Here is a 19,509-nt window from a genome sequence, read left to right as displayed (position 1 = left end):
GAAAGTTTTTTCTTTCACCTTATGACGGGTTTACAAATAGATTATAATCACCCTTTTCTTATTTGCAAAAATTTTTTCTCTAGTCTTCTCCGGAATAAAAAAAATAATGTTTTTGTTGGTAAAATTTAAGAATGCGTTGATCAAATCTTTGTGTGTATGCCAAGTCAATTTTACTATAATTTATCAATGTAACGTTATATATTCAATGAATCAGATCGTGACCTAAGCTGACCCGTGCCTACATTCTATCATGATCAAAAGGTCATATTCTTCATATAGGCAATTTATGCAAATTCAGAATTGCTTTTGGAAGGCCATATGAAAGAAGGTAAAGGGCCAAATCTTTTAGATTATAAGTGCATAACAAGCAACATATAATAGGACGAAGATATATAGGAGTAGAGTAGAGGTGTTCATTCGGTTGATCGGGTCGGTTTCGGACGGGTGTTATTCGGTTCGGTTGCATTTCGGATCGGTTATTTTTCGTCTGTGTGTTACAACGGGTCACACTCGGGTCGAGTCGGTTAGTCACGGTTCGGTTAGAGATCGGTTATTCAAGCTATCGGGTTAGCATCAGTTCGGTGTCGGTTGAAGTTCGTGTCGAGTGTCAATCGGTCTCGGGTTGTCATCGATTACTAATTGGTTCGGTTTTTTCGGGTACAAATCGGGTTCGAGCTTTATTTTTCGAGTAGTTATCGGTTACGGATAACTATTGATCGGGTCAATATCGAAATAAGTTAATAGTCAGGTTTTTAATTGATGTATGCTCATTTACTTACAAAAAATAATTACCGATTGTTTTATCAGATATTGCAGATAGGGGTGTCAAACAGGTCGGGTTGGGTCATTTTCAGGTTCGGATCATTTATAAATGGGTCAATAAACCCTTAACCTGAACCTGACCCATTTAATTAATGGGTCAAAAATTAAAACCCCAACCTGATCTGTAGCAGATCGGATCAACCTGCTAATGACCCATTTAACCTACTTTTTTTTTAGGTCATTAAATTCATATATTTCAGGTCATTTGACCCATTTAACCTTAATTAAAGGCTTCCTCCAAAAATAAACGTATGCCACTTAATGCAGCGAGCACACGGTATTCTTTAGTAAAAGGCGAAAGAATAGTTCGCTTTGTGCTCACGGCGTGGCTGCGTAAGTTAGTATGAGATCTGTGGAAGTGATTTAAAGGATTTTTTATTAGTATCTTTCATAGCCGATGTGGGACAACTTCCTTTGTTATTGAAATTAATCTTCAGCTGACAAATCCCTTAGCCGATGTGGGACAACTTCCTTTCTTATTGAAAGTCATCTTCAGCTGACAAATCCCTCAATACATGGTAATTGGTATTATCTTAGTTTTACGAAGTATTTGGCAAATGTTGATCCGTCTTAAATTTAATAAATGGGTTAAACAGGTTTTTTTCGGGTTTAAATATTCAACCTGAACCTAACCCATTTAATAAACAGATCAGGTCGGGTTGACCCATTTAATTAATTGGGTCAAAAATCTAAACCCAAACCCGCTAATTTCGAGTCGGTTTCAGATCAGGTTAGTAGGGCGGGTCAGCTTTTGCCAGCCCTAGTAGGCAGATCAATTTATTTCAATTAGTTTATATATATATATATATATATATATATATATATATATATATATATATATATATATATATATATATATATATATATATATATATATATATATATATATATATATATATATATATATATATATATATATATATATATATATATATATATATATATATTCTGTATGCAATCTCTTCTGTATAGAACTTGTGTTCTTCCTTTTTCCGTATTATTAGAAAATTGAAATTGGACTTAATTTCCTAAAATTAGGTGAAAATTTGATTCGAATTTATAACAGTTCGATTTACAATCGGTTTGGGGTTTGTATCAGTTCGGGTTAAAAACAGTTCGATTAATAATCGATCGGGTTTGTATCAGTTCGGGTTAAAAGCAGTTCGATCTTAATCGGTTTTAGTCAGGTTACATTCGGTTACGTGCATAATACGGGTCGGATTTGACTCGGGTCGATCACTGTTCAGTTCGGGTAACATCGGTTAAGGTTTATATGTCGGTTATAAAATTCGGTTGCAGTTCGAGTTCGGTTTTGCCCTTTTCGGTTATCAAACGGTTCGAGTGAAGTATCGGTTCGGGTAATTGCGGTTTGGTAAATCTAAAAACTTAAATTTTTTCGGGTCGGATAATTTTCGATTCTGGGTCGGATTTTCGGGTCGGGTTTGTTTTGAACAGCTCTAGAGTAGAGTAATACGCTACAACAAATTTAATTTTTTTGCGATATTAAATTTATTGGCATTAAAAAATGCCATTGATTTACATTTTTAGTGTAACAATTATTGATTTTTATTTTAAATTCCACTATAAACTGATTTTGTGATATTTATTTGGCCTTCAGTGGCATATGCAATTGTTACTAAAGTTTATAGTGGCATTTATGAGAAATATTACTATCCTATGTCGCAAAAAGCTTTAGTATGATTTTTTATTATGCTGTTAAAGGATCTAATAAATGTCACTAAATTCATTATATATGCTATTAGAAATTTGAAGTAGTGACATTTAAATTAAATATCGCTAAATATATCCCACTAAAAGCAAATTATGTTGTAGTGATGGAGAATAAGAAAAAAAATGGATTAGAGATTAAAACAAAAAAATAAGTAAATATTAAAAATAACTTGTTAAAATGGAGAGAAAGAGTAAGTTTCTAAATAAGATTAAAAAAAAGAGAGTGAAACAATTGTAAAAATGAAAAGGAAAATGAAACGTAGTTTTACATACTAACATAGAAAATTATGCATATTAATTGAGAGTGTCAGAAGGAATACATCATTAGAGAATATATATAAAAATGAAATAAAAGTCGAGAATAAAAATATCAATTCTTATATTTCAGTTTAAATTGATAAAATTAATTTTCAATTTAGCAAACATACGTTTATTTTAATAAAAATGATTCCAAAGTGAGGTTTACCTGTCAATTACTACTACATATTTGTATAATAAATTGCTTTAATAATTACAAATTATTGTTAATTGTAACTATTTTTGAAAAATATGCTTAAGCTCAAAAGAAGCGATCAATTGCTAGCTAGTCCTATTAAAACTAAATTTTATTCATCATTTCTAGAATAGTACATCTTAATATCCGGATAAATTTCGAATACGATATCTCGAGTCGAATTAACTTCAATTTTTATGCGTATATAAATATTTTGACAATTTAATTATATTTTTCTACATATTATTTTGAATCAAGTCAAATTATAAACAATTTAGATTAATGGGTTAATTTTAAAGAAATTTCCAATATAACATAGTAATTTAAAAGATGTACGAGTGTACAAATCGGGAAGGCTAAATGCATAGGTTGGACCAAGGATTAATTACCTAATTAAGGGGAATCAAAAAATTAATTAATTAAAAAGGGAAAGTGTACAAATGGCCTTTTCAGATTTGATGTCATATAATGCTTTACATTCAGTGCGTAGAATTGACATTTACTTATGAAAACAACATGAATCCATCATCCTCATTTTGTAGTGGACATCGTGTTTCCTCTTCAACCAATCGTATCGCGACACATTATACGATAATTTTATTTTTCTTTTGTTGTAAAATTTTTATTTTTAGAAATTTTCAACTTTGCTCTCATACGATATTTGTAAAATGTCAACTACTTTAGCTGATATGAAGACAATATCATAATTTGTGATTAGTATTTAAATTTTGTAATCGTTTAAATATATATAAGAAAATTATGGTTTGTAATATTGAGGCTATACGGGATATATATAACAGAGTTTCGACTAACATTCAAACACGTTGGGGATAACATAGTCTTTTCCTGTTAAAGTTAGACTACATTAGAGATCAGCTTTAAGTGAAGAAATTTCTAAATCTATTTGGGAGACGGTACCATGGTGCATGGTATTCGCTGACGACATAGTGGTGGTAGCAGAAACTAGAGAGGAGGTTAATAACAAATTAGCTGAGTGGAGGGAAGCTTTAGAAGGTAAAGGGTTGCGCATTAGTCGTACGAAGACCGAGTATTTGCGCTGTGACTTTAGTGGGACATCACCGGTAGGTGAACCAGAGTTGTCCATTGATGAAGCGGTTGTTAAAAGTACAACCAAGTACAAGTATTTGAGATTGATCATTCAAAGCAATGGAGAGATTGACGGAAATGTAAATCATCGTATACATGCGGGTTGGCTCAAGTGGCGAACAACCACTGCAGTGCTATGTGATAGAAAATTCCCAAGCAAGTTAAAAGGAAATTTCTACCTCGCGGCAATTAGACATGTTCTGCTATATGGGACAGAATGTTGGCTTGTAAAGAGGATTTTTGAACATAAGAGGGAAGTTACAAAAATGCGTATGCTAAGGTGGATGTGTGGGCACACATTGATGGATCGAATTAGGAACCAAGAGTTTAGGGACAAATTAGGGGTCGCCCCTATTTCTGAAAATATGCGCTAAAATAGGTTGAGGTGGTTTGGACATGTGCAGAGAAATACTTTCGATGCCCCTGTAAGAAGGGTAGAAAGCATTATAGTAGAGGGTAAGAGGAGTTTAGGAAGACCTAGAAGAACTTGGGATGAGTAAATAAGAGTTGATTTGCATGAGTTGAATCTCTCTGAGGGCCTAACTAAGGATAGGGGTAGTTGGAGGCGTCATATCCATGTTTTAGACTACTAATGTCCTCTTATATTACATTTTGGTGTTCTTGCCCTCTTGCTTCTCTCGTTTCTATTATTATTAGTTTTTGTTTTCTTTTATTTTATCGCTGGTTCTACTTATTTATTTTATTTATAGGCATTTAATTTATCTTTCCCGTGTAGTTACTTCTCTTTATCGTTCTCGAGCCTGGGGACTCCTTTGACCGCGCTCTCCTTTATGGGTATGAGTTGTCGCCGTCCTTCCTTCTCCAAAACCGGTCCATAATTTTTGTATGAGCGGGATATACTAGATAGGATGATGATGATGATTTGTAATAGTGAGAACTGACTCTTCTTATAACTAAATTATGTTAATAATCAATTGTTAAATATAAAAATAACTTTTTGTGGGTGAAATAAGTAGCATTTGTATCACAAGAACAATGTCTACCGATATATCTAAATGAACACTTTAAGAGACCTAATTTATACTTTGAGAAAAATTTTGAGCATCGTAATTTTTAGTTTCTATATTTGAGAACGTTATGGCGTGGTCGTAGAACTTTCGGTGGGCTTTATATTGTATTTGTGATGAGAAGTGCTTGGAGTATGATCCTCTGTAGATCAATGATATTGTAATTTTTAAGTCATCCTTAGTTATTTTAGCTCAATTTTTATTTCAAAAATAAATATTAATTAGTCATTAATTTTAAATTTGTAGTCCTAATCTATAAAAATTATGCTCAATGATTAGAGGCAATTCGTTGGATTGGAGTTAGGAAACCTTACAATATTTATAGATTAAATCGCATAAATTTTTAGCAATTCTTGTATGAAACCGCCTTATAGTAATACCAATCTATATAAAGAACTCAATTTTTTCTAAAAAATGAGTTTTTAATAATTAAAGTGTCAATTTTAACTTCCAAAATTAATAAGTTAATTATTAAACAATAACCAATGAGTATTGTAACTTCATACATTTTTATTAATTAATTGAGTTAAATAATCAAATTAAACTTGTCTAAAGATAAAACCATCTAATTGAGAATTTGTGTTTTTTCCAAGCCTTAGCTTGGTAATGTCAAGAACTCAAGGCTAGGCCCATGTGGGCTGCTTACATTGATGTGGGACACATTTTGGGCTTTATTTTGCTTCATTTCATTGAAACACTTCCGAATCGGGCCAAGATATGAAAATTTGAATAAAATAAGATTATTTAACAACTTAATTTCAAAAATAAGATTCATAAAAACTTAATTCTCAAAATAAGTGTCCGTACATCTAAACCTAGCCTTGGAGTAAGGAGTTGACTAAGTCGCAGTTAGTAACAGTGACTTACTCCAAGACTAAGTTTGGATGTACGGACGCTTATTTTGGGAATTAAGTTTTCACGAAGCTTATTTTTAAAAATCAGTTGTTAAGACATCTTATTTTATTCAAATTTTCCCAAGATATGAGCTCAAGTCATTGAACTCTATATCTTAAAAGTCAATTGATCTTTGTATCAGGATGAAACAAGCTTTTACAACAAAAAGCTTAATTTTTAACAAAAATGTTTTGATATTTAAATTGTTATTTTTAACATCCAAAATGATGTTTTAAAATTTTTAATTAATTAATTTAAGTAAAATTTTAATTAATTTAGGTAAATTATTTAGCCTAACTTAGGACTATCTCACAATAAAACTGTTTTAAATAAGAACATGTGAACAATATAAACTATATAGCTATAAGTGTCATATCAAAAATTGACAAAACAGTCTATTGAGATATTTTTAAATCGAGTCATTCACATTTAAATTTAGTTCGTTTACTAATTGATGGGGTTCGAATTAATTGAACCTTTTTCAACGTACATTCGAAAATTTTTAATATCAAACAACTCACCTTATATATTATACAAAGTAGTTACATCAAAGGCCTCTTAGCTATACATTAGGTTGCAAATTAAAACTTTTGTTTGCCTTATTAAGCTTTTTCTAGGGTTCTAGTTTGTTTTTCTTTTTATTTTAATTATAATTTATATATAATAAAGATTAACGAGCAGATGGGAGGGATTGAGATTGAAGAAAATAGGTAAACAATGCAAGAGAACTGCTTGGTTTGAATATAGGCACAGCATGTCCAGCTCCTCTAAATGTAGCAAATGTAAGACCCTTGTATTCTTGATACCATCCACTCACCTAAAAACAACAAAAATATTTTTTTACAAAAAGAGATAAATATAAAAACATAATAAAATTCAGTATCTAAACAAATAAAGAATATACTCACAATATATTATGTTTTGAATTGGATAATCACAAAGCATATAACATATCTTAGGGCTCAATTAATTCGACTATTAACTTAAATTTTTTGTTTAGTTATTACCTTGATATGGTATTAAAACCCCACGTGAAGTAAAGTTATGGGTTTGAATCTCAGTTCCCCCTCATCATTTCATATATATATATATATATATATATATATATATATATATATATATATATATATATATATATTTGATCAATTTTGTTATGTTGATAGCATAACCAATAGATAATTTTACTTATAACATAGAGTTATTTTGATTTTGACCAAATAACCCATATGAATTACACTTTCATCATATTTGTAAGAATGGGTCGTGACTAACCTTTCCTAATGTAAATTAACATAATCCACAGCCTAATATTTGCTCATTTAACATAAACCACAGCCTAATATAAATAAACATCACGTGTACATAAAACTATACATATTTCACTTTAACATTATTATTATTATTATAATTATTATTATTATTATCATCATCTATTATAATTATAAACTACAAAAATTATAAATTTTTGACTTTACCTAGAACTCTTAATATAAAACAAAAGGATAAAGATAAATAGAGGGGCACCTGTCTCTCATGATACCATGGCCTCCAAGGTTTAGTGATGGGTAACCCAAGAGCATTCAAGCTGTATCTAGTAGACAATACAGGAACTCTTCCATCTGTATCTCCACTGATAAAATAAAATGGAATAAATTAATTTTTAAGTTTCTCTAATATATATAAATTTCACAATTTCGCCATAAAGTGGCCCCACATAAGATGAGATTTGAGGGATTAGATGTACGTAACATTTCCATGTTAGTGATGGCACTAACAAATATACATATTTTATTAACCCAACGTTATTAAGCAGTCCCACCAAAAATTTGATTTGAAAAGTTGGATTTATGCAACATTTGTCCTTATTAATTAGCGATAATGATAAATTAAAGGTTATTTCCGATTATACCTAATGTATAAATAAATTAAAATGAAAAATTATGTAATTAATAAGAAAGAAGAAAAAAAGTACCTGTAAACCCAAATTCTAAGTCCTGCATCTATTAGTTTCTTGTAAATAGGAAGTACTGATGGTTTTGAATCTGCCCAGTTACTAAATAGAGTTAAACTGCATCAAACATACAAACAGTCATTAATATTGTTTTTAAAAAAAAACAGCTCATATTAAGTCGTCTCACAGGGTAGTTGTAGGTCTCTTTCTCTTGAAAGACCCTTCTCAAGCCGAGGGACGACTCTTTGACCTCACTCTCCTCTATGGGTATGAGCTGCCGTTTTTCTTCCCTCCCCAGACCCTGACCATAGTTTTTTATGAGCGAGATACACTGAATATAATGATAATGATGATACTAAGTCGTCTCACGATAAAACGGTCTTAATAAAAAAAATTTCTTTAACAAAATTATAGTACTAGTTTTTGAAATGCAGTGAGAAGTGTAACTAATAAAAAAAACATTTTTTTATTGAGGCCGTTTCAACATGAAACGACTTTAATTGAGTCAGTCCAAACTATTTCCTATACAATTGTGATAACAGATTTCTTTGTTTTTTTTATGTTATTTACTAATGGACTGCTTGTATGGGCTCAAAACATACTATTATTTAGGATTGAAATACATTCTAATAATTATTTCCTCTATTCCAAAAAAATATAGCCTAACTACTAATTGAGTGAAAATATAATAAGTGCATTAAAATTGTAAAAATATATATTTTATAAAAATGTAGGAGAAATATGTTGGGATAAAAGTGTATAATTTTACTGTCTACCATCCCAAGAGTACCGGCGCAAGAAAATTGAGGTGTTTTTCATTTGCTCTAACATAATATAATTTGATGCATCTATTCAAAAAAATAAGATCCTTAATTAATTCTTTTAAATTAGCAAGATAAAAAACAAGAAGAATTATGTATTTACTTGCATATGCTCCAATTCTTGAGTAGAACACCATCACTAACATGAAGAGCCTTTTGAACATCTGGTCTATTGTAGTAAGTTCTTGCATAATCATCCAAGCATGGGTCATAGCCACCCATGATCCGTGGCATCTATATATCACACTATTAGGTCAATTTTTCTTTTCCGAAACTGTTATTCTTGTAAAAGACAGTCTTTTATTAAAACAACCTTAATAAAAAAGCTTATATTCTCGTACTTTGTATTAGGAGTCATTATACCTCAATCCTTAATTAATTACCGACATATCATTTTTTATTTGTGTCACTTCAAAAGTAATAACATGATATTACTTTAACGTCAAGTGACTTTCATATAGATGAACTATAAAATTAAATTTACAAATTTTTATTTTTATAATTATAATATTATAAAGCACCATAAAGTAATGAGTTATTTTATATTAACGTGTTCGCCCTTTAAGATCTAGCTTGATTATTACTCCATCAATTTATTAAAAAAATTCACATTTGTTATTTTGTAGTGTTCTATTTGTTGTTCTCATAAACAATCTTTCTATTTATATTACAAATTTTGAACAAAAATAATCTTGTTCATTCTCATTTTAATATTTTAATAATGTTTATGGTCCTCACATATCTTCCACTAACTTTATTATAACAATTTTATATTGCTTGTTTTCTAAAAATATTTTTATTAGTTATGATCTCTGACCCATATTTTTTCATCTAACTTTCTTTTAATATTTTTTAATGTTTATGGTTCCCACTTTTCTTCCATCAGATTTATCATTCAATAAAATAATAAATCCATTATTTAAAAGATTTCATTTTTCTTAATTGGTAGGAACATTGCTTGTGAGAACTTCATTAAAAAAACAAACAAAGCAAGTAATTAAATTTTAATATGAAAACTTTAATTGAACTTTTGTAATTATAGGACAAACTAATAGAAGGGGAGAGCGGAGAGCTAGTTAGCTAGATAGTTAAAAATCAAACTCAAAATCTTCAAGTAAAAAAGTAATATTTGCAGCAACTGAAATAAGACTTGATTGAAACATGACTTTATTAAGTGGTTGAGTCTCTCACCATTTTAGAGGTAGTTTTGAACATGACTTCCATTGATGAAGAAGAATTATGGGTAGAATTAGCAATGCAAAGTGAAGTATACAAGCTGTAAATATCAATCTCCTTATATTGTTTAAGGACCTCATCAACTCCTTGGCTACACTCAACATTGCTCCATGTATCATCACTATCAAAATCACAAGTTTGTCCAATGATTTTATGAGTTTCATCTGAAACCACTGCATGACTCCATGCATAATCTACTAATCCTCTCCAATCATCTGAATCTGATGTTTCTGGATTACCCATCTGCAGTTTTCAACATAATTACGTATCTTCAAAGAACCATCTTAATCAAAAGTTTAAGCTAGAGACAGATGTAAGGATGTTCAATGATGTAAATGTTAGAGATATATAATATATTTTGGGGCCTCAACCATCAGCTTAAACTCTTGGTTGAGTTGAGTTGGCTTTGATACCATGTCAAGGATATGTATAAAACCGATAGCATTCAAGTTATGTATAAAACCAAATAATAGACCACATTACAATTATCGAGATAATTAAATTTTTTGTTGAATCCTTGCATGATTCAAACTATCGTTAAAAACAACATATATAGATACGTATTGGTCAAACCAACAAACGACTACGGCTCTATCCAACAACTTTGATTTACTAAACAAACTCCTATAGGTTAAACTACGGATATGTTATGTTATGTTCATTTCGATAGGGCTAAATATTTATAATTCTTTGAGTTTATATTATAGTTGACTAAAATAAAATGACAAATTAAATCATGTGCATTTTTTTATTTTGTTGTACATTAGGTTTGCTACCAATTAGTGATCCATATGTCCTATTTTTTAGTTTGGTCTCTGCAGATTTTTTAATTTTATATTGCTAATATTATTTCATATTTTTCGGCCTCCGTAACTTCTATTTTTGGCTTTGCCTCTGTTACCAAGGATAAATCAAAAATAAATTTTTTTTGTTGTTTTTTATTATTAACAAAAGTAAGATTGTGTACATTAGACCTTTTTCAAACTCGACAGTAAGTGGGAGCCAAATGTTGAAGAAGGGAAAATGGATAGGGGAATATATTTACCAAGATGCCTTTAAGATCAATGTAAAGAGAAGGGTATTTGTTCCTGTCATGAATGAGCTCAGCTAATTCTGGTACATATTTTCCTGCACAAAAGTTTACTTCTAATTAGCATTATAAAAGTGAGAATCAAGTTTTATATTTTTTAAATAAATTTTTAAAAGTTAACATTATAAAATAAGTAAGGATGGATTAAGAATTAATTAAGATACTATTTGATTCACCAAAAATTAATAATATTTTAATAAAAGTTAGTTTATATTCAGTTAATAAAACAAAATGGAATCAAGAAAAATATGTTCACTTTAGTAAAAATATGCTCGAATTAAAAAAAAATAAAGTGAATTAAATTTAGTGGAAAAGTTCTTTTGTGCATTATAAAGAACAAAGAAAGTACTCTGAATGTGCATTATAAAAATTAGTTTATATTCAGTTAATAAAACAAAATAGAATCAAGAAAAATATGTTCACTTTAGTAAAAATATGCTCGAATTCAAAAAAATAAAGTGAACTAAATTTGGTGGAAAAGTTCTTTTGTGCATTATAAAGAACAAAGAAAGTACTCTGAATGTGCATTATAAAAGTTAGTTTATATTCAGTTAATAAAACAAAATGGAATCAAGAAAAATATGTTCACTTTAGTAAAAATATGCTCGAATTCAAAAAAAAAAGTGAATTAAATTTGGTGGAAAAGTTCTTCTGTGCATTATAAAGAACAAAGAAAGTATTCTGAATGTGCATTATAAAACACTACAAGAAAACTTGTTTTTAGCAACAAGTTTTAGCAACGACTATATTTTTTTCGTTGCGAAAAATACAAATTGTTGCAAAATCTGTTGTTGTTGCTAAATAATCGTTGCCATAAAAAAAATGAGTGCGGGCTTTGAAATAATTAATATTTGTTTTTTGCAACGATACCAGTCGTTGCTATAAAGCATTATTAGGTAACGCAATAACAGGAGTCGTTGCAAAAAATTATTTTATGTATTGCAACAACAATGCCGTTGCAAAAAAAAAAATTGAAAACCAATTACACGGGAAATTGGAGAAAGAGAGAAAGCTTGCTTCAGAAAGCCAAGCCTCACGCGACGCGAAACAGCAAAATCGCCTCCTCCCTGCTTCAAGCCTCCTGCCTGCTTGCCTCGCCTCCGGCCTCCCCACGTCGACGTCGTACCTCTGGCGCTCCTGTCCCTGCCTCCCTAGTGCCACCGGCCACCGCCGTCACGCCGTACGTTTAATCGTTTATGAACCCTAATTTTTGAATGTTGGTTTTGTCGATTGTTGTTTACTCGTTTTGATGCCGGTTTTGATAATTGATATTGATTCTCTATTTCTCTTGATCTTGATGTTCTGAATCAAATGTTGAAGATGAATGTTGGTTTTGATGCTGGTTTTGATTTTTGAATGTTGGTTTTGTCGAGTATGTCGACTGTGGTTTACTCGTTTTGATGCTGGTTTTGATAATTGATTTTGATTCTCTATTTCTCTTGATCTTGATGTTCTGAATCAAATGGTGAAGATGAATGTTGGTTTTGAATGCTGGTTTTCATCATTCGTTTTCTTTTTGATTTTATGGTGAAGATGAATCAAAATATGAATGCTGGCTTGGTTTTGATGCTGGTTTTGATGCTTGAATGTTGGTTTTGTCGACTGTCGTTTACTCGTTTTGATGCTGGTTTTGAACCCTAATTATAATTTCTTCATTTATGAACCCTAATTCCCTAAATCCCTAATTATAATTTGTTGATTTACTGATTTGTTTCATTGTTTCTTCATATCAGCTCTTCAATTTCTTGTTTATTCATCTCTAAATCTGTAATTTTTTTCCATGTTTGTGCTTCTTTGACTTTGCAGGATGAAAACTGATAAAAAGCTTTTTTTATTTCTGGGTTGATAATGCTGCTTATTTTTCCAATTAATTCACAAAAGCTTTTTTTATTTATAAATTTTATGAAAAATTTCCATTAGAAATCCTAAATAGCCTTGGGTGAAGCGGATGTGAGGGTTTGACTTATTTAGATCTCTAATACGTGAAAAAAATCATCAAATGGGACCATGTAATGAACTAAAGATGGGGTTATATCAGTTAGTTTTTTCCATTAGGATATGCCTATTTAATCTACCTTAACATACTCATCTTAACTACCCAATCTTCCTACAATGTCTCATTTAAAAGCCCAATGTTATGACAATTTGACTCTATAATAGTGTTGGTCAGATGGCTCTCCTGGATTCTTCTAAGTCTTGTGTCATTGACTCATTGTCAAGTATCTTTGGCAATTTTTGAGCTCTCCACACATTTTCTAGCGTTTAAGCAAGGCTGAAAAGCCTTAGGTAAGCAATTAGCTTATTTTTCGCATGTTCAGAATGTGCAGTGTTAAGAGGCTTGCAATACATAATATAATGCTTCAGTGAGTTGCTTCCTGCATATGCTCTTTGCTACTTTTTGAGTGAGTTTCATATGCTCAGTGAGCTGCTTCCTGGATTAGACTCAAAAGAAACTGTACCTTCTTTGCACAAACTTATCCCTTAAACTAGTTCATATCATGCTAAATGCAGCTAACAAAAGCATAGCGGCTGGACTTCAGGCAACTAAAATCTGTTTTTCATGTTGCAGATTATCTAAGAAAAATCATTGTACAAGGAAGATCCTCAAAATCCACCAAAGTTGGTGACATCATGACTGAACAGGTATGTCACATCTCATCGGGAATATAAAGAGGTCGTTCCGTTACATAATGACCAGTTTAGCTGTCACTCTTAACATATAAACCATTATTAGCTGTCATTTTAATTGAAATATATTTTCCTGAAAAACTTGAATTACTATGCAAATGAATTATTCACATCGAAATATATTCGGGACTCTGTCTACACTTTCGTTAAATATGGTTGCCTTTGAGTCTAATTAAACTCTTCCATGTCCTCTTACTGAACGTATTGTGTGCTCGTAGAACAAACTCATTACTGTCACACCTGATACTAAGGTTCTAAAGGCAATGCAGCTCATGACAGGTTAGTTAGCTAATTCCAAATTCTGGTTCCTTTCTTATAATATTTCTAGAGCAAATGTAAAACTTGAACACTTTCGTGCTTGTAAATATGTATTTCTTGTTTTCGGGTTGCTTATCGTCTTGGACATCGGTTGAAGAGAAGAGGTGGAAGCTGGTAATGTTTGAGCATTGAAATTATATTGTTCTTTTCAAATTGAAGCTGGTAATGTTTATTCAAGTTGATTTGTATGTTATATCATAAGGTAAGTACTATGCTGCATATAGTGGGATCCGTAATTCTATATTGGTGTATGTTTGCTGTTCTCTTCTTGAGTTTATTCAAAATAAGACGGAAAAGTATTAGAATACGAGGTAGCTAATTAAGTACGTTATTTCATGAGTTATGTACTATGCTTATGTGCTGCATATAGTGGGATCCATAATTCTGTATTGGTGTATGTTTGTTGTTCTCTTTTCGAGTTTGTCCAAAATAAGACTAAAAAAATAATAGAATATGGGGTAGCTAATAAGTTAAGACCATTTGAGCTCTCTTACAAGTCATTAGTTTCATGGGTTAGTTTGAAAGGCGGGGCTTCAACAAAGTACTTTACATGTTTATTGCTTGGAGAGTTTTGAATGGATGTTTTGTTTATTTTGCAGATTCAATACAAACGGAGGTGTTAGATTCAATGGAAGCAGATGGAATTGAAGCATCAACTATGGAGATTGAGAATGCAAAGTGTGCCTATCACTTGTAAATTTTTACATGAAAACTTGTATATGGTAGGAGAATTATTTCGGAAAATTGGTTATACATTACATGTATATGAATTACGTGTATTTTTGACACACGATAATATTTGGGACGTGTGATATTTTGGGATACAAATTAATATATAATGATAATCGGTGATATTAGTTTAGTTGGTTATAAATTATTTATTATTTTAATTGTCTAGTTTATATATAGATTGTAGATTGTTTTAGAAGATAACAAAGTTGTTGCGAAAAATGTGTACATTTTTTGCAACGGTAATAGTTGTTGCTAAAAACATTAATAACAAATTTACTTAATTGTTTTCCTTACAGTAAAGTCGTTGCAAAAGATTGACTATCATGTATTGCAACAACTTGAATTGTTGTGAAAAACATATATTTAACAACGAAAACAGTTGTAGCTAAAAATGCAGAAAATTTGGCAACGAGCTTTTTTGTTGCTAAAAACGTTGGAAGGAATTGCAACGATACTTCCTTTGCAACAATAGATCTCGTTGCAAAAAACAGATACCTTTTGCAACCACTATAGTCGTTGCTAAAATCTTTAGCTACGGCTGTACCCGCAACAATGGAATTCGTTGCAAAAAACATTTTTAGCAACGAAATCAGGTTTTTAGCAACGACTTTTTCTGTTGCTAAAAACAAGTTTTCTTGTAGTGAAAGTTAGTTTATATTCGGTTAATAACAATAGTTTTTCAAATCAATTTTTTCAATTAATTATACGTTATTTTATCAGTCATATTGAGCAGTTCGCCAAACAACCCAATACAAAAGTACAAGCAGCAAATTTAAAAGAACAAAGAAAATACGGAATACCTGCATAGCTCTCCCCAGCAATGTAGAACGTACGGTTTCTATATGATGGAAACTTGAGGAACCACTTATGAAGAAATTCATAAGAATCATTTGCTGATCAAATAATACGTAATTAAATTCAAAATAATAATTAATTTTCTAATTAATACTTCTATTAATAAGTGTATTTAATAAAGGAATGAATGAGATAATCATACCAGTAAAATCATCTCCAAGATTAACAAAATCAGAACTGTTAAGAGTATAAGAAAACCCAACTCCAACTGGAGATTCTAAGAATAACATATTCGCTTCTGCAAGATTATAATTTAAGGGTGCATTAATTAGTACATAAATTATGATATTCTAAAAATAAATTAAATTAAAATATATAATATTAGTTTATAACATTTCTAGAGTGTTCAACTATAGAGGCACATATAGTAGCCTATAAGGTCACTTGATACCACTAAATTTTTCCAACTTTTATATATTTGTCAATTATAATAAATAAATAAAAAGTATCGATAGTGTATAGTATAGTAATATTTACAAATATCAATTAATTTGAATGAGTATTAATGTATATATTATAAGCTTTTTTGTGACGAATAGATTATGGTTCCTAGACAAATACAAATGGCTACTTTTCTATTATAAATTTGACCAAAATTTATAGTATTTAGTCCAATAATAATTTTTTTGATATTTTTAAGTTTCATATATATCTTATTTATACAATATTGACTTTGTTATTGACTTAGACTCTGACTTTTGACTTTACTTAATATAATATCTAGATATGTCACTCTATAAGTCAACATGACAGAATGGTTATAGGTTTAAATCTCGTCCACCCCTCATTTCAGTTGAATTAGTTAACACCATGTATGAACAGGGCATATATTGCGGCATCTACACTTTTCGCCTCAAAGGGCTCTCATATAAAGAGGTATTATAAATTAGAATGTGTAACATATCATAAAACTTTAACCATCAATTATCTGATAAAGTTGTTTTTAATGAGTTAGTTGTTTGACCCCATATTTAATTAATTTCTATCAATTAAGTTAAATATAATTTTATAATTATAAAATGTCACCTTTATTCCATGCAAAAGGATTGAATGTAAGGCCATGACCATTAGTGTCCACAAGGAAAGGGCCAATTTCTTGTGTTGCTCCATATCCAACCGAAGAACATCCTGGACCTGATTTATTTTTTTAAATAACAAGCCAATTGACAAAAAGTTAAGAAAATTGCATAGTTAAATCTTAAATGCACACTACTTGTGTTGCTCCATTTATTTATATTATTTTATTTTGTGTTCGCATATATGCTTGCTCTTTTGCTACCGCCTAATTTAGATGTCTCTGAGTTGGGTGCATATAGCTGATGATAAGATCTATAGACTTTAGTCTATTGCTTTTAGACTTTTTTTTTTCTAAATTATTTTAAAACTCCTCCGCTTAAAAGATGAATTAAACCCATTAAAATAATTATGTGTGATCTGCTGCAAATCCAAAACATTAGAATAAGATGGGTGGAACATTTATTTATATATATATAGAATTTTTTTTTTCTAACTGCTTTATCCTAATTCAAGTTGTTCTGTCTTGCAGGTTATTTCTTCTACACTATCTTGTTGATATCGATTTCTTATGTTGTAGGACTCTCACTATCTAGAGGTTTTATTTAATTGCGCGCATTTCTTCTACCTTCTTTCTCGAAGGGGAACAGGTATGATATGTTTGCTACCTCTCCCTCAGAACCTTAATTTTTGCGAAATGCTAAACTAATGACCATGATCGTGATCAAATAGAGTTTTAACTTTGAGGTCATTTTCAGTAGTACTATATGTAATATATTAATAAGATTATTAGTTGAATGATATGACTTACATGTAATTATCATCTTTTAAAAAGGGTCTTTCTTTGCCATTTTAGCAACATGGTGTGCAACATAATGTTTATCCCATATCTTTATAAAATATTCAACACCAAGATTAATTATATTAATTAAAGAACTTAAAGTAATTTGGTGGATTATCTCATAAAAAGTACTGCAATTTACATCATCCAAGAAAGTCAAAATGGCTATATGGAACAAAACTTTGTCTTTTTTTGTAAGTACATATATTATTCTTTTTGACTTTTTGCCATAAAATTTAGTGGGTACATAAACAAAAACATTTAATAAAGATTAGCATAAACATATTATTAGATTAAAATTTATCAGATTTGGATTCCAAATCATACCGTCCAAGTGGTATATATTGTGCAATGTTGTGTGCTTAATTAACAATATGAGTCTATGATAATAATTAGAGTACTTAACTAACCAATAAGAACAACATACACAAACTAAATTATACTCCACGTATAAATCGGGTTCTAATGGCAAGGAAAACAATCATTTTAGCATTTATTATTTGAAACGAAATACAATCTGATACGTTATATAAACAAAAATGAAAATAAAAAATGTTAATTTTAAAGTTTCAGGGATATAGGAAATAGGTAAAATTTTAGTTTACACTTACAGATAAAATACGTAAAAAGATAAGAAAAATTACCGAAAAAATAGATGAGGAAATAAATAATAATAATAATAATTATTATTATTATTTTTACATGTTTTTGGTTTGAAAAAATTTATTATATAACAAATCTTGAGGCCTCAACCATCCACTTAAGTTTTTTGGTTGAGTTAGTTTTTTGACATGGTATCAGTACCAACATGACAAAAAAGGTCTTAAGTAATTCGAATCTCAACTGCCCCTCAAATACAAGTAGCATATTTCACATCAGGTATATAAAGGGCTTGTGCCACAATCACACTTCTAGCCCAAAAGGCTCTCGTGTGATGCTACCACTACAACATAATTTGCTTTTAGTGGAATATATTTAGCGACATTTAATTTAAATGTCGCTATTTCAAATTTCTAATAGTATATACGGAGGATTTAGTGACATGTATAATACCCTTTAGCAGCATAATTAAAATTCACACTAAAGTTTTTTGCGACATAGGATTTAGTGACGTTTCTCACAAATGTCACTATAAAGTATAGTAACAATTACATATGCCACTAAACGAAATAAAGTATTGCTAAATCACTTTATAGTGAAACATAAAATAAAAACCAATAATTATTACACAAAAAATATGAATCAGTGTCAATTTTTTAATGCCACTAAATTCAATGTCGCAAAAAGTTAAATTTGTTGTAGTGTGCATGTTATAGTCTATAACATATCTTGAAACCTCAACTATTAGCTTAAACTTTTGATTGAGTTGTTTTATTGACATTTAGAGAATGTAAGTTCGGAAGGTTAATCTAGAGTTTTGAAAATGAAGGTTCCAAAAGAGAATGCTTACCTCCATTAAGCCACAAAACTAATGGTTTCTCGTCGGATTGAGAAGATGCCTCATAAAACCAATAAAACAACGCCCTTTCATTTTGTTCACTCACACTCACATACCCAGCATAGTGACTAAAATCAACCGCCGGTTGGCCCGGAAGATCAGTCACAAGGTGGTCATTTTGGGCTACCTTGCTATCATCTCTCAAACTAGTACTAATAATATGCCTAGAACTTTCTACAAGAGGCATATATAATAGTATTAAGACAATAAGAACCAATTTTAGGACCATAAATAATGCTCCATTTACAAAATCCATTAGCTAACACTAGTATAGTTTAGAAGGATGGTATGACAATATGAGAACATTCATGAACCAATTGGCCGTATTTATAGTAAAATTTATTTACTATTATCGTGTTCAGTATATCTCATTTATAGAAAACTATGATC

General features: G+C 30.3%; 1 protein-coding gene and 1 non-coding gene across 2 annotated transcripts; both read right to left on the bottom strand.

Moving 5' to 3' along the window:
• Positions 1–1,037: 1,037 nt before the first annotated feature.
• On the bottom strand, positions 1,038–1,153 carry LOC130824668 (U5 spliceosomal RNA). Its single transcript, XR_009046760.1, has one exon. It is a non-coding gene; the product is annotated as a U5 spliceosomal RNA (small nuclear RNA).
• A 5,341-nt stretch (positions 1,154–6,494) lies between these two features.
• On the bottom strand, positions 6,495–19,509 carry LOC130823556 (serine carboxypeptidase-like 31). The gene is made up of 10 exons (XM_057688202.1): positions 19,072–19,509; positions 16,793–16,900; positions 15,909–16,004; positions 15,712–15,804; positions 11,129–11,211; positions 10,039–10,326; positions 8,951–9,081; positions 8,048–8,143; positions 7,600–7,705; positions 6,495–6,892 (listed from the first exon to the last, which is right to left on the bottom strand). Exons 1-10 carry the CDS (start codon positions 19,373–19,375, stop codon positions 6,746–6,748), a joined length of 1,452 nt encoding a protein of 483 aa, XP_057544185.1. The 5' UTR covers positions 19,376–19,509; the 3' UTR covers positions 6,495–6,745.

Source organism: Amaranthus tricolor, chromosome 9, assembly GCF_026212465.1.
Source record: "Amaranthus tricolor cultivar Red isolate AtriRed21 chromosome 9, ASM2621246v1, whole genome shotgun sequence".
NCBI lineage: Eukaryota > Viridiplantae > Streptophyta > Magnoliopsida > Caryophyllales > Amaranthaceae > Amaranthus > Amaranthus tricolor.
This window is presented reverse-complemented; position numbering and strand designations above follow the sequence as displayed.

Excerpts from the sequence above, each read along its gene's own strand:
- LOC130823556 (XM_057688202.1), bottom strand. The coding sequence starts at position 19,375 with ATGGATTTTGTAAATGGAGCATTATTTATGGTCCTAAAATTGGTTCTT. Across the intron at positions 15,805-15,908 it reads TCTTGGAGATGATTTTACTG|CAAATGATTCTTATGAATTT; the intron begins GTATGATTATCT and ends TTATTTGATCAG. Across the intron at positions 7,706-8,047 it reads CTTAGAATTTGGGTTTACAG|TGGAGATACAGATGGAAGAG; the intron begins GTACTTTTTTTC and ends TTATTTTATCAG.